This window comes from Poecilia mexicana, unplaced genomic scaffold, assembly GCF_051168715.1.
Source record: "Poecilia mexicana isolate PSO_F unplaced genomic scaffold, ASM5116871v1 scaffold_9, whole genome shotgun sequence".
Lineage (NCBI taxonomy): Eukaryota > Metazoa > Chordata > Actinopteri > Cyprinodontiformes > Poeciliidae > Poecilia > Poecilia mexicana.
The window spans coordinates 14,181,111-14,196,712 of NW_028263378.1; the positions used below are offsets into that span (position 1 = coordinate 14,181,111).

At 38.6% G+C, this 15,602-nt stretch overlaps 1 protein-coding gene across 1 annotated transcript in view; it reads right to left on the reverse strand.

Moving 5' to 3' along the window:
- Window positions 1-848: 848 nt before the first annotated feature.
- frmd3 (FERM domain containing 3) overlaps window positions 849-15,602 on the reverse strand; it is a 52,759-nt gene continuing 38,005 nt past the window's right edge. Inside the window, exons 11-15 of the mRNA XM_014995982.2 lie at window positions 14,438-14,512; window positions 13,186-13,254; window positions 12,950-13,074; window positions 7,204-7,441; window positions 849-6,509 (exon numbers count right to left, since the gene is read on the reverse strand). Of these exons, the coding sequence (XP_014851468.1) occupies window positions 6,029-6,509; window positions 7,204-7,441; window positions 12,950-13,074; window positions 13,186-13,254; window positions 14,438-14,512 (988 nt within the window). The 3' untranslated portion in view covers window positions 849-6,028. The remainder of the gene's footprint in view (window positions 6,510-7,203; window positions 7,442-12,949; window positions 13,075-13,185; window positions 13,255-14,437; window positions 14,513-15,602) is intronic.

A 15,602-nucleotide genomic window follows, 5' to 3' on the forward strand; every position in this document is an offset into this window, starting at 1 on the left:
TATGTTGCCTGGTTTCAGATGTAACCATCAGCTTTTGGTGTAAACTATACAAATAGCAAGGATCCATCCCTGGCTTGAATCAAGAGTGATTAGTTAGTGATTTAACGGTCTGAGCTTTTTTTTTAAAATTATTTTCTTGATTCAAGCTGATTTTCAGTTGTGCCTTGTTTTTTGCCAGAGTCAAACTGAGCCTCGATGTAGCCACGTCCATCTCTTTACCACAGTGTAATCATCTTCTGAAGGCTACTTCCTGTAGGAAAAACATGTTCACAAAGCTCCAAAGGCCGTCAAGTTCAATCCAACAGAGCACCTTTGAGATGTGGTGGAACCAAAAATATCTGAAAGAACGCCTCCAACTGTTACAGAAAATGAAGGAAACCGGATTTTCCAACCTGGTTCCAGCAAGGTGCGCCTGATAAAGAAGACATTGAGCGACAATAAGATGAGCTGACATGAGTCAAGTCTTATCAGCTAAAGTGATTGTGTTTATTTTAAGTTATCTTATCTTAGTTGCATTGTTCTGGTCTTTTCTACGCAGAAGGAGGATCTTGAGCGTTTCTGATCAAGCTCCACCATAAGGTTCCTGTTTCTCAAAAGGTTTATGAAAAACTAATGAAACTGGTTCTGATAGTGAAAACTGGAAATATTGTTGAATTCCCCTAATCTACAGTAGTGTTGGTGCCATGTGTTTTATTATACAGTAAGAGAACAGACAACGTAGTTGATAAAATGTACCACAAGAGGGAGACAAGGTTGTCATAAAATACATTAAATAATAGAATTGCCTGTGATCTTTCCTGATTATTTTGACATGACTGATTATCGCTAAAAGAATAAACAAGACCATATTAACCATATTCTTTAGGGATCTTTATTGTGGCAGTATTAACATAGAAAACAATCCATGTTTATTTTTAGAACATACAAACATTCAAAGTTTTACTCCACAAAATTCATAAGGCTTGGTTGTCTCTGGTTTTCTTTATTCTTTCTTTTTTCTTTAGATTGATTTTAAAAAGAAAAATCTCCCAGAGTGGCTTAGTCAAAGAGACTGAAAAGAAAAAAAAATCCAAAAGAGACAAACAACAACAAAAAGAACTGTCTAAAAATAAAAAATAAAATAAACTTAAACATCAAAAACTACAGCCCCAGTCCGTAGTTTGCATACAGCCATCATATTTTGGGTTCTTTGTAATGAATTGAAATTTTACTTTTTCCAGGTTGGATAGATAATACAACAAACAACATAAAATAATTTGGAGGATAGTGCACAGATTTACTGTGGATTTTGTTTAATCCATAAATAATTCATCATAAAATGTATAGCCCCCGATATTTCTACTGACATATCACATAATAAGATTCTTTGGCTACTGTCTTTTAGGAAACCTAATAACTTTCAGAATAATGTTGACCTCTCCACACTCAAAACATAAATGTTCCAGTAAAATCCTCAAATCAATATTACATCCATGTCACATGATGGCTGTATGTAAACTTCTGATGGGAACTGTAACCACATAACCTTCAAAACAATCAGTTTGGTTGACAAATGAAAAAAACACCAGAGGAACCGTGCAAGATAATCTGCTACTGTACATGCACACAAAACACTGAATTAATACACTTCCCGCACCCTTTTACTTATTATCCAGCATTTTTTGCATATATAAGACCTGAGTTTTATAATCTTAAATACATTTGCTAAAAACAGTTGATAATTTTATACAATTTAAATTCCAGGTATTATTTTATTTGTCAAATTTGATTTAAATGACAGAAAATTCGGTTTTGAATTTGAAATTATGATTAAAGGACCACATCATTAACAACTCAAGTGACATCAGCTGGTGCATCATTTTATGATTTATCATGATTCAAATCACAACCAATATCAGCTGTAGGCCTACTCTCCATCAAACTACTGGGTTATCAAACACGGGAGGCTATTTAGCTCAAAACAGGAGCTACAAACTCATATCAATCAAATGCCATCAAAGAATGCTAACAGAAATATGATCTACGGTTCCGTGCTACATGTCATATCAGGCTATGGCGAGTTTTCAGAACCAAAAGGTTTTTTTCATTGTTTGCAGAGGTTAAGGATTTTTACACTTGCTTTCACAAACTGAACATATATGTTGACAATGACTGGAGTCCTGTTAAATGTATGTTTCTCTCAACTAAAATCACATGAATCCAGTTTTTGGCAGCTAACATGCAAGCATGCTGTTAGCGATGAGATTAGCTTAGCTTTAATGGCTTACAGTGACATAGCGTAGGATGATGAAGCAGCTTCTTTTTGGGGGCCAGAAGAAATGTACATTTCCAAAACTTCTTGAATTATTTAAGAAGGTGTTTATGCTTTATCTGAGAGGAAGCTCTTACAGAGTTAGAACAGAAAACCACGCGTAACCAACGTCAAGCAGATAAATAAAATTAAAGCCTAATTATGAATGAGAACCAAAGCTTTCCAGAGTATGTGGGATGAATGTTCCTCTCTCAGCTGACAGAAACACAGATAACATGCATTATTTTAAAATGGATGAGACAGCCAAGCCTCTTTACACAAAGACATACATAGGGACGAAAGGAGGAAAATCTTTACCTGCAGTGGGCTTGTTCTTTTTTTTTTTTTTTTTTTTTTATTATTTAAACCACAACTATAAACACAATATTTACACATGAGGACATGCATTTTGCACTGAGAGCTAATGGAGCCAGTGAACTAATATAAAAGTTGCAGCACAGCAATCAAAGACTAAAACCAGTGACAAACTATGTCTTTATAAATGTACATGATGTTTTTACATAGTCTTTTTTTGTTTGTTTGTTCTGCAAAGTATCACAAGTCTTTTTGATGTCATGACATTGAGAGAAAAAAAAGACATATTTGTCTGTCATTGGATGGGAATTATGTTACAGTGTCAGTGCATACGGGTCAGCAGGTTCATCCTCACTAGTGAAGCAAAGCTGAACTCAGATCTGTGACATTTAAAGTAAAACGCCGTCATAGCGTTTTGGCCCTTTGCTTGGGTTCACCTATGAAAGTCAGTGCATGTGCTGTCGTAGGAAAATAAATGCTTTGTCTTAAAGTACATGTTTCTGTTGTTACTGCATATTTTCTATGCATAAAACGTGCAAATGCATAAAGTGTATAAAGTTACATAGCAATACAGCTGATCATAAGACATCAGAAGAGAATTTGATGTTAGACTGTGTGCTGCTGCCTCACAGACTGGATGAAAAGTGACATCTGCATGTAAGGTAAATGTTACTTTAGTCAGTAAAAGCGCATTGAAGGAGACACTTTGTGTTCCAGTTCCTATTAGAATGACATGATGCACACACAGCTGATTAAATTAGGCAGACAATCTGCAGCCATAATAATATCTTGTTCCACAGAAAAGCACAACATGTGACTGTAATGTGTGTTAATGTATCCCTTGTGTGACATCTGTTTTCATGTTGACATAAACAGTTGAGCTTTCCTGAGAGTAAGCTACATATTATAGTTTCTTTTGGTCTAACCAAGTCCCGTGCTCACCATTGTTTGTCTTTCGTAGCCTTTACATATTAATAACTTACTGATAGTTGAATATTTTTCAGTCACGGATGAATTTTTATCCCAGACTTTCTTCTCTTGTATTACGTTAATGCTTCACAAAACAAAGAACTGAATGACGGTAAGATACTCCAATGCAGCAACTTCCTCAACTACTTTTCCAAGCAATTATCTCTTTAAATACTTTTGTGACTTTACCTAGAAAGGTAGGCATTTCTACAGATCATCCTAAGAATGAATACAGATCAGTTCAAATTTGTGTTTGTGTTGGGTAAATATGTTTGGTATTATTTCTTTTACACCAGTGAATGCTTTGCATGATTGGACTAGGCCCGTGGTTCTCACATTGTGGTACAAGCGCCACTGCTAGTTTTAATATTACGCAGTGTCTGATTTATCAGTGAAATTGGGTCTGAAAATGAGTTGGAAATCAGTGTTATTTGCTAAATTCAGGGTATTTACAAAAAGTAACGGACGATTTTATAGGCAAACAAACAGCAAGTGTAACGCATGCAGGAGAAATAAATCATTAAAACAGCTCTTAAAGTAAAAAGGGACTGTTTTTCAGATAAGATTTCAAATTGAGTCAATGACATGACGCATAAAACAGAACCAAATAGCAAATGTAGTCGGAATTAGGGTGGCTTAGTTGGGTAATAAATATCTGTGGCCTAAAAAAGGAAAACACATCTGTTTTTACCAGCAAGATGACTATTAGAAATGGGCACCAAATTAAAAACCTACTAATTGTTAAGTAAGACTGCAGCAACTAATAATTCGACATGTATTCAACCTCCCTAAACAATAAAACTAGTAGATTTTTACACGGCCAATGTTTTCAAGCAGCTTAAGCTCACAAAGCCATGGCAGCGTCGTCTGGGCTTTCTCAAACCTTTAGTGTATGTAAACCTCTGAATTTATAGTAATGAGCTATAACTGACAGTAATTTGTTCTCATTACTGACATTTAGCAAATGAAAATACTGCTGGCAGCTACAACAGCAACAAATCAAGTATAGTTCAATGTGAGACAAAGACAAAAAAATAATCTGCTTATTTTTACAGTGCATGTAAATATCTGGTTTTAGCTGCGTGTGTGAAATGGCTTGTTCACACCGGCAAAGTCAAACGGCAGAGAGGCACTGACCCAGTTGGTAGTACTTAGTGTTCGATAAGGTGGTACTTGTAATCAAAAGTATGAGAACCATTCAACCAAACCAACCTAAAGACTCACGTATCCCTTGTTTCTTAACTTTCTGCCAACACAAACTTCTTCAAAATCACAATTCAAACAGCAATTCTCAGTTTCACTATTTAGAAGCGTCTTCACTTCACTTCCCTTTTCTTTTCTCTTCTTTGCTGCATTTGCTGAAAGTATCATGTTGAACGATGAACGCTAGTCCACGAGCTAACATTTAAAACACTAAACGGTTCCACAAAGGACATCCTAATGTCACACACAGGTTTGTTTTTCTCTACGGCTTTCCTTCGTAATGACATCAAATAATCCGAAAAAAGCTGAAAGATTTGTGCTCTAACCTCTGCTGGAGTAAAACCAGATTTCTACCACAAAGACAACACACGTTGACGGTAGTCTTAAAAAAATAGTTTCTCAACACCCTTCATTCTGATAAACTGCAGTAAATTAGCTTTTTTATCTTTTTTTTTTTTTAGTAATCTTTTGTAAACTCTTAATTTGAAAATAAGCTCAAAGTAGATCTTCTGACTGAAAAATTCCTGAAAGATCTGAATCACATAAAAATGTACAAAACTTTAAAAACAACTTATTTAATATTGGTAGCAATTTTTAATGTCTTGGTGTAGTTTTTTTTTTTTTTTTTTTAATCTGTTGCTCAGATTGTTGCTTTTGTTTACTGGTAAGTATGCATTTTTTACTCTTTCATTTCCCACCCACTCCATCATGACTGACAGACTTGATAGCCAATCAGGTGATCTGGTTCGAAGGATGAACACCAATCAGAACAGTTTGTGACGCCTAATATAGAGGCTTTGCCTGAACTCGTCGGCATCAGGAGTGGAGAGGCCTTCAAATCTATAGGAAAATAAAAACAATAAAACTAATACATTTCTCAGTTTCCCTTCCCTCCATGACTTCCCTTTTTGTTCTCAGGTAGTTCTTGCCAGAAATGTCAGTCTTATCAAGTGATTCAACTTCATAATAAAGAAGGATTTCCCTCCCTAGTTTCAGTTTTACTAAGAGGTAAGTCGTTCTACCAATGAGAAAGAACAATGCTTGTTTCCAAAATGTTTAGCACGCACCGACTCAATTCAAACAAGGGATTTTCCTTCATCTCATTGGCAGGTTGAATTGTCTACCTTAAGAGGCATCGCTTTTTAAGACATTTCACATTAAATCACATGTTTAGACAGACATTTGGGCCCAGCTTTTTCCTTTTTCCTTGACTCATCACTGATTTCTCTCCCTTTCTCCGTCTTGACTTGCCTAGTCAGACCACAGGTTCTCCATGGCCATGCTGATCTTGCACAGAATCCAGCGTCGAAGCGGGCAGTAATACTCGTAGTGGAACTGCTCAAACTCTGGCGTCTGTCGGATCTCGTGGAGGAACGAGACGTCGATGTCCGACTCCAGCAGCAGCAGCAGTGTGGGCACAGTGATGAGCAGGACCCCCATGAGCACGGCTACGAACCTGGCTACCCCCAGCACCCAGGTGTTGACTCTCTCGTTGGACGAAAGCAGCCGCAGGCTGCTGGCTAGGATTCCGCTCATTCGGCTTCTGGCGGCCAGGCGAGTGCGTTCAAATTCACGGTCCCGCTCCCTCTCGGCCTCCAACTGGGCCTGGATGTCGGGGTCAGCATGGAGCTCTCTCAGCAGTCTAGCAGGACTCTGGACAGGACTGGAGAAGAGCTGGTTGACCCCTCCCTGGCTGTCTTCCACTGGGGTGGGGAGCATGCTGGCGCAGGGGCTGGAGAGGGGAGACAAGATGTCCATGAAATCAGAAAGATGCTATAGCAAAATGCAACTAGGCAGTTTTTTTTCCAGAGAACATTTGCAGGTGCATACAAGGCATGCAGATTGCTTCTACTAACATATGTTAAAGAATGTTTCACTTTATGTGACAGCAGAAGTCCTAGCCTAAAAGTACCACCAGATTAGTTACAAAGTGAGTTAAAGACCTCATAAAATGGCAAAGAAAATGTTTAGGTAGAGCTCAAAGGCTGTTGGCAAGATGGCCTCTCAACCTGGATAAGTTAGATGAGTTCATGCTGGATTAACAGGCTAAAATTCAGTGGGTTTTTGTGAAAAGCTTGTGGAAGGATACCCAAAAACATTCGACCAGGTCATAGAGTTAAAAAGGCAACGGTAGAAAATATGTCTGAACTTCTGAATATGAAAAGAGTTAAAAAACAACACTTGACATTCTGCCTCCTTATTGTAGCAGTCGGCAAATATAAATAAAAATGTAAATTCTAACTGATCTGAAAGGTTTAGTCTGACATGTTACGAATTAGAAAGATACAAAAATAATTACGCCTTTTTTTTAACTAGTAGTCTTGAAGCAACTTATTACTCTTTTGCCTGCTACTTGGTCAGAGTGAAATAAACGAACATAAAATTTAAAATATAATTATGATCTATGTTTATGCAACTTTAAAGACCTGTATGCAAGTTCAGAGATGGTGAGTGCACCGCCGCCCTCGTCGTCTTCCTCCAGTCCGTCTTCAGCTTTTGGTGTTAGGGGTGGGAGGTATGGGGTTTCCATGGAGACACAGTGAGGCTGCAGGTCATTGATCAAAGAAGAGCTTCCCCTCTCTGCACAAGATTGTTCTGTGTCCGCCGCCGCTGAGGGTTCGAGAGGAGACAGAGGAACCGGATCCTTCACAGCAACAACGCCTGCTAAAGGACAATTACAAAAAAAAAGAGCCATTAATCGAAGTTAAATATAATTTCATATAAATGGAAATTGAATATTATCACACAGAGAAGGTTAAGCTTCACTGGATACAAATCCCCCAAATAATTGGATAGTCCAAAAACAAAAGTATTTATTTATGCCTGGCCTGTAAGAGAAGGACACTGGTGGCAAATCCCCCATGTGAATAAGTCACCTTCATAAAACACACAAACATTCGCTGTTCAATACGTCAACCACACGGTGGCGCTCCCGTCCTACTTAAAGACAGAACAAGTGGCGCATACAATGAAAGAAATGCAGCCTAATAAAAACGAAGTAACCAGCTTTGAATTAAATGTGAAAGAAAATGAGGTCAGTTATGTAACTTGTTGATACAGGAGTGACAGACATGAAAGATCTGCCATCTGCTTGGTTCAAAGTGCGCGTCGCAGCCGCAGGATGTACTGTACGGCCTGCGGAGGCCAGCGGGGGAATCTTGCTGTGCATTAGTCGAGGATGCGATCAGTTCTGAGATGCTGTTTGTGGTTCTGTGTCGTCCAACTTCAGGCTCGTGGCAAAGTAAATCTCTTTAATGATGTGATGCGGACGGACAGGAGAGCAGCTGTGTGCGGATTTACTCAACTCCAAGGTGTTGACTCAATAATGAGTGAATGAATCTAAATAATGAATCTAAATACAATCTGAGTAAATAAGTGATGTATGTGTTTAAAAATAAAGCCAGCTGCCATCCTGCAGCAGATAAAGACGAGGCTGGGGGGTAAACGTCTTGAGAAATAAGACTCGGATAGTCAAGAAGTCCAACTGCAGAGCCTGTCTTGCGGTTTTGTGACGAAACACACATTCATGAGCAAAATCACAGCCAGTGCCGATGGGTGAGAAGCTAGTGGTGACAGTAACCATAGAAACACAGCCAGAAAGAAACAACATGTGTGCAAAACTTAACACATGGGAATCGGAATCAGAAGTAAAGAACTGTGGAAAAAAGAGGGACTCTGTATTATTTCTTAAACCACTGATTTAAGATGCCACGTTCACCCTTACATCTTAAATATCCTTTTATTCCATGCAGGTTGAATCAAAATGAACCTTTTTTATCTCTTTGACCTTTGAAATCTGATGCTGCATATTTCAAAGTTTGTCTTGAAATAATGCACTTATTTTATTAATTCAGGAGTAAAAAAGCTTCTAAGTGTTTCTTTTTGTGTCAATCATGAATAAACCTTAATTTTGATAAATATACCAGAATGTAATTGCTTCATTTATTTGAGACAAACTGTGCTTTTTTTTTTTTTTTTTTTTTTTTTTTTTTTTACAGGTTAAACACTGCTCTGGGACTGGTAACTAACTTTGCAAGACTGGGGCAAATTTGTTGATGAACTTTTAACAATTTGACACTTTGGTCCAAAATCTTTTACACAAATTGTTTTCCTCTTTATTTAGCTGACAAAGGTCTGGAAGGTTTGTGGTTTCCAGTTTGTAGAGGTTGGTCCTGCATGCATCAGGTTTTCTGCGTACCATGCTTTTCTCTCAACAACACAAGCCCAGGATGGGTTAACTGGAAAAACTAAAGTTCATAATTATGTGGTCATTAAGTTCACAGATCTGCAGTGTTTAGAGTATCGGGCTATTCACTTGACAGTTTATAAGGTTAGTTTATGTGAAATGTGCATATGCATGTGGCTATGCCTCTGATGTACGTCGAACTGTTTCTCCCTTCTTTGTACTCATCTTACTTTGTTCCAGTGAGCCTCTCTGATGTGTAGTTCTGGTTCCCGAGATCCGTCCGCCATGCCCCACCAGCCTCACGTAAACGTCTCTTGCGGTGTGATTAGCTATCCGTAGATGGATGCTCCGCCGCGTTGTGATCTTCACCTGACATCTCGCAGCCTCGGCCACCACCACTGAGGCTGCTTGCTCCTCGAAAACCTCAATAGGCCCGACCCGACCCGGCTCCATCCCCTCTCCCTGTGGTCTCTCTGGTATCAGGTCCACCATCAGCCCCCCGGTCTGTCCCGGACTTCCACACCTTATAGTGTCCCCTACTTTAGGGTGATCACTGACTCTCAGCTCCAAGCTGCTTTGCAGGAATTCCCCGCCAACATCCCCACCGTTCCTGTGCTCAAGAAGCTCCATGGTTCGGTTTTACGGCAAACTTCGGACTGGGCTGCCGGCTGGACTCAAACGCTAGAGACAGACGCCGTGAGACACTCACCAGACACATGCCCTCACTCATACACAGACACAGTGGGCCCTGCTGTGAATGTCAGGGATATTAACATGGAGTGGAGGGGGCATTAGAGGAGGATCAGGCCCAAAGCTGCACTTTCTATATATAACCAAGTGGTCCTAGCTGCAGAGAAGCAGCTAATCTAGCTGTGATTACAGAGGGGCAGGCCTGACCCCACCGCCATGGGGATCACTTTCTTTTCCTTTCTACAAATCTGATTTTATCTGCCTCTTTTCCTCCTGAGACAAACTTGGTTCTGTGGGGCATTAGTTACAAGGCAAAGACAAACATTGTTCACTGAAATGCATCCTCCAAGCCCCCGATTAGCCAGAGGTGACGACTTGTCGCATCACTCCCATGTCCTTACTATCTGTGACGCAACCATCTGAGGGAGGTCCAAATTTATAGTGCCACTGAAATAATGTATCTGTAGACCAAACTGAGACATATGAAGTTTGTCTGTGTGTATTTGGTGCTTCGGACTGGAACAGGCTGCCCTAGCAGGACAAGGACATCACTGACCTTGGGTCAGCTTCCTGTTCCCCCGACTAATGGTTCAGATTAGTGCTCTGAATATAGATGGTGATCCTAGAGCATCTTGAGGACACTTTATCCCAAAGTCCTTGTAGCAGACTCTTCAGTCAGCATTTGACAGTTTATTGGTGAGAAAGTGCTTAAAAAGGCCTGTTTTAATGATACTGGCTGCAAAATTTATGATACTTTAGTGATTTCTACACTGCAGAGAACATTTTTAAATCTAGTTTTATGTTAACGCTCACTCTTTATGTTAACAGACCCTCAGTTTGCACAATAACTCATGATGTGAATTAATGGAGTGTGAGCTCCTCAATTAATGGTTGAATTTTGGCAAAAAGAGGGGAAATGACAACTTGGGTGATAAAGAATAATAATAGTAATAACTTTACACCTTTGCATTAAATGTTTTAAAAAATAGATGTGGAAGAATTTGATTTCTGTGAAACTGCTCCTGCGGATTTTGGTTAAACATGACAGAAATATTCTAATCATTTCCATTCTTTCACTTTTTCGCATCAGATCTGATGATGTGAAGGTGAATGCTAACGTTTACAGACTTCATGTAAAGCTTTGAGCAGTGAGGTTTTGATTTTTGTTAAAAACTAATGAGGGGGGAGAAAGAGGTCGGCAGAAAGAAAAGTGTAGAGAAATCATTTAAACTAAGTAGCTCTTTCAGTGTGGTCCTCAATCAGCGTTTATAAGGTAAGATTTATCAATTTCTTCTCAATTAGCTGTCTCACTTCTCAGGGTCAACAAAATCACTAGTTTACCTGCTTCCCTTTCTAATTGTCATTTATTAACCATCTTTTTTCCACATCCATGCCTTTCACTCAGTTTGTGACGCACGTCCCTCCTATCATGTAGCTCCTCTCTCATGTCGCCCTGTCTTGTTTCCATTCACCCTGTTTGTCTCTGCTCTCGTATAATCCTGCCCTGAGCTCTTCCACTCCAGTTTCCCTTCCTGTTCTATCAACAACACTGGTAGATTAATGGATACATGCTGGAAATAGTGCAAAGTAGACGTACATAATACATTTAAATTGACATCTGTGGCCAGCAGTGTTGAGTGCATGATTATATACAACAAGATGTCAAATGCTCTGTTTCTTCTCACTGACCATGTGAGTCTAAGGTAACAAGTTGTGTATAAGACAGGATTTGCCATCTCATAACTTAAGTTCAGTTATAAACAGTTTTTTTATTTTTTTTATTTTTTATTCTTATCCCATTTGAGCTGAAAAAAGTTGGAAAAACTGCAAGACCAAAACTGAAATACTTTAATAACTCAGAAAATTCAGATAGCAGATTGTTGCTGCTTGATACAACGGATTGTTTTTTATTTTATTTTATTAAAGAGCTAATTGCTTTAATGTGGATCTAGGTAAATACTGGAATCAACGTAAAATGATATTTGGTCACTTTGTTCTCATCGGATTGTTTTAAGAAAATCCTAAACTTTTTCTTTAGTGTTATCATTCTGGAAATGTAGCCTTATTCAGAATCAGATAGAAAACATAAACATTCATACAAATGGAGGGTTTCTACTTCCTCTATGAAATGAAAAAAAAAGCTTTCTCAGGCATCCATGAAACTGGAAATTTGGACATAAAACATATTCCAGGGTTCTTGATACATTTTGACCTTCCTTGTTGCTTCATGTATATATTTTCTAATTTGTGTTTGCAGCTGTGTTTTCTGAGCATGATGTATCTGTACGTTGGTCTCATTAGAAAGAGCAATTACGTCCACATTATGTTTCGATCTATAATGCACATCCTGCAGACAGATAAAAACTGTTAGATTTATTTTTATTTAATTCATACTTTTAGTTGCATAAAATTACCTGTAATGCACAGGTAATAGAAGGAGTTATAAGCAACTTGTGTTATTCATCAGGTGATCACTTGACTCTGGCGCCAAAACAGTTTGCGATGAATACCTGTAGCTACACTCCTAGTTTACAGACGTAAAACAAATTATTTGATTCTGACTAAAGACTTTTAGTTGGCCAGGAGTCAAATGTCAAAGGTCATCCAGAACAGTATAGCAGGAGATGTAGGAGAAATAAGCGAGCAAAATGGAGACAGAAACAAAGGGGAATAAACAGAACAACAAAGGAACACGGCAGGATAAATAAAACACAAGAATAAGTAAAAAAACTAAGATGAGTCTAATATTCCTCTTTATATAGTTGATGTATCTTACTATACATCAACTATATTAAGTTGATGTATGACGCAATCATTTCTTATTAGTGCAGAGCCAACGACAAACAAAATTAACAAAAACTTGCAGGCCCAGATGCTCACAGGGGCGTAAACAGACAGACTCCTCGGAGCCAAATGCATCACTTGTGATTGAGTTTTCCTTAATGATACGGCGGCAGATGTTTGCTGTGCGGCTGTGTTTCTGAGATGACAAAGAGTACATGTGACTCTGTAAAAACAACACACACACAAAGTCTGACACGCAGACACTCAGAGGCATGGTGGGGGGGGGGGTCCTCGGGGAGGATTATGGGAGGGGTATTTTTAGCGTTCTGCAATTGGAGTCTCCAGGGAGACGAGGCTGATGGAGGGAGCATCAGCTGCTCAATTAACTCTCGCTGGCTGAGAGTCACACATGAGCTTCCTCTTACACAAGGGAGGCCCAATGTGACTTTCTGAGGCGTGTTGCAGGAGGACATGAAGCCGTAGGGTGTGATGTGTGCGCAGGTTCCTCCTACCGGGGTCTGCTGCCGCCTCTTCGTATTCGTTGGTGGACGGCAGTGCGGGAACCAGAGGCTCCATGTTCATGATCAGGTTTTTATGGCTCAGAGAGTTATAACTTCGACTCTGACCAAACTGTGCTCTGGAAAAAAAACAAACAAAGAAAAAAAAAACACACATTGAAAGTTGTTGTGTTGTCCTTCAGGGCGTCCAGCTGTTCAGTCTTGAACAACTGGAGGTGTGTCAGTCCTACCTGTGAACCTCGGGTGGATCTCGCTGAATCTTGGAGCTGGCCTCTATCACTTCCTTTGCTACTTTTCCACTGACGAGGAAAATCACATACATGTTGATGGTTTTACTAACAAACATGTCACTTTTCTAAATACTGTATTTTTCTTCTTCAGCCTCTATTATTTACTCTGTTAAAAGCACGAGACTCTAAAATGTCAAAAAGCATATCAGAGTCAGGAAGAAAACCTGGCTGAGATTAAGGAGGTTTCCACAGTGTGTGGTGTGAGTTATAATGCATGTACCGTATGGCTGCAGAAGCCTGCACAGAAAATGACTAAAATAGATTTGTCTTATTAGTTTTGCTGATGTTGCTAATAATTAGTGCCGCTCTTAACTGTTCCATTTCAATTCTTTCTCACATTTTGTAACATTATAACCACAAACCTCAATGCAGCAGTGTTGCTGTTTCACAAAACGCGATAAACTTAGCAAGTATAAACACATTTGTGAGGCATTTCAGCTCCCATTGTTTTGAACAATGGCAGCTTAGAGGTTTGTTTCAGGGTCAGCAGGCTCCACCGTCTCATCTGCTCCATTTGTGAAGACTGAGGGTAACATAAGAGATCTGCATGGTGCAAATGTATACTTGTTACATTTATGTATTTTGCTTTTCTATATGTCTCTATAGAGCAATTTCACAAACAAAGAGTTATAATTTGTCTGAATGAATTACATCCCAATAGCTGGAGAAACCAAGGATCATTAGTTGCGAATTAGATCATTATTCTGGGAAGTTCTGCTTTTTTTATTTCAATGAATAAACAGACAAAGATAACAGATAAAAGTCTGTCAAGTAACAGACAAGAAACTAAAAAGAAACAAGAACTTCTATAAAGTCAATAACCAATTTCGATGCATTGAACTAGAAAGAAACAGCTAAGATCAAACTGGAACATGTGTAAGTGAATCTGATTCTGTCTGGATTAAATAGTTTTTCTTGTAAAGATGTTGAGATGAGATTTAATGTGAACTAGTGGCGCTAGCTCATGCTAAAGATTTCAGACTACAAACCTCATCTAAACAAAAAATAATATTCCTCTTATTTTTGCCATACATGGAAAAAAATCTAAATACAATTCCACTCTTCTCTGGACTTCAACAATGTGTAGGAAGCCTTCCTTCCAAGCATGAACTTTGCTTTTTTTTTTATCACGTTGTGAATATTTTTCACGTTGCTCTCTAACATCACGCCTCCGCACCGTTTTCCGTCTCACCTGTATCTGAACCTGCTGCCTTTGAAGAAGATGTTACTGCTTGAGACGGTCTTTATCTGACTCGACTTCGCACACCTGACAGACAGACAGACAGACAGACAGACAGACAGACAGACAGACAGACAGACAGACAGACAGACAGAGGAATAAACAGCAGCAGACATTAAGCTCAAAATCTGAAGCACACCGCAGTTTCACAGTGAACATTAAAGAATTCAGGAACTTGTGGGAACATTTTTCTAAACAACTCCAACAACATTATTAGGTCTTTTCACATTGTCTTTGAGCTTTTATTAACAATCTTCTTTCCATTCCTCGTCCTTCAGCAGTATTTACAGAGAAATGGGAGAATATTTTTTTTATATTTTTCATAATAAGATCTGACCATCAGCGATCAACAACCTCATCTTGGCAGCCATTTGCAAATTTGATTTATTGTAATTTGATTTAGAGGTTCTGATGCTTGACTGATGTCTGAGCTGACTTTTACTCCCTCCTCCTCTCAGAGACACACTAACCCTTCATTCATCTACTTCACAACCTCACTGTTGATTCCGGCTGCACTATATTGCTTTTGAGTGAAAGCAAATTAATTTTTTCCAGAAAAATGTATTTATCAGGTATAAGATGAAGCCTTACATCGTGACAGATAAGGACTCATGACAGTGTATTCTTCATAAGTGAGTCAAATCATGTCTAACAGAGATGTTTTTGAAGCCATGTGAACTCAGTGGCTAAACTTCATAAATTGAGGGGCAAAGTTACACAAAACCTCTTCCTTTTTCACCTTAAATGGCTGAATTTATGAATTTCTCATCACTGTTCCTCCTGACTGAGCTGGTGTGTCTGAGTCAGGTTTGTAAGTTTACCAGACTAAACTTTTAAAATATTCTTTATGCAGATCACTAAGCCCACAATAGCTGTAAACAGAAAATTATCATAATTAACAGGAATAATGGCTTGAAAACATCTGTCTGTGTATAAAACTTATATGTGTTTCACTTTATGAAGTTGCCAAACTAATAAAAATTTTCAGTGATACTGTAATAAATATGATTACATTTTGACTTTTCAGTTGACTTTGTGATGACTCAGATATTTCACTTTGTTGTTTTGTTTCATTTCTGTGATTAATAAATTTTTATGGTTGTTCTTGAAATTAAGT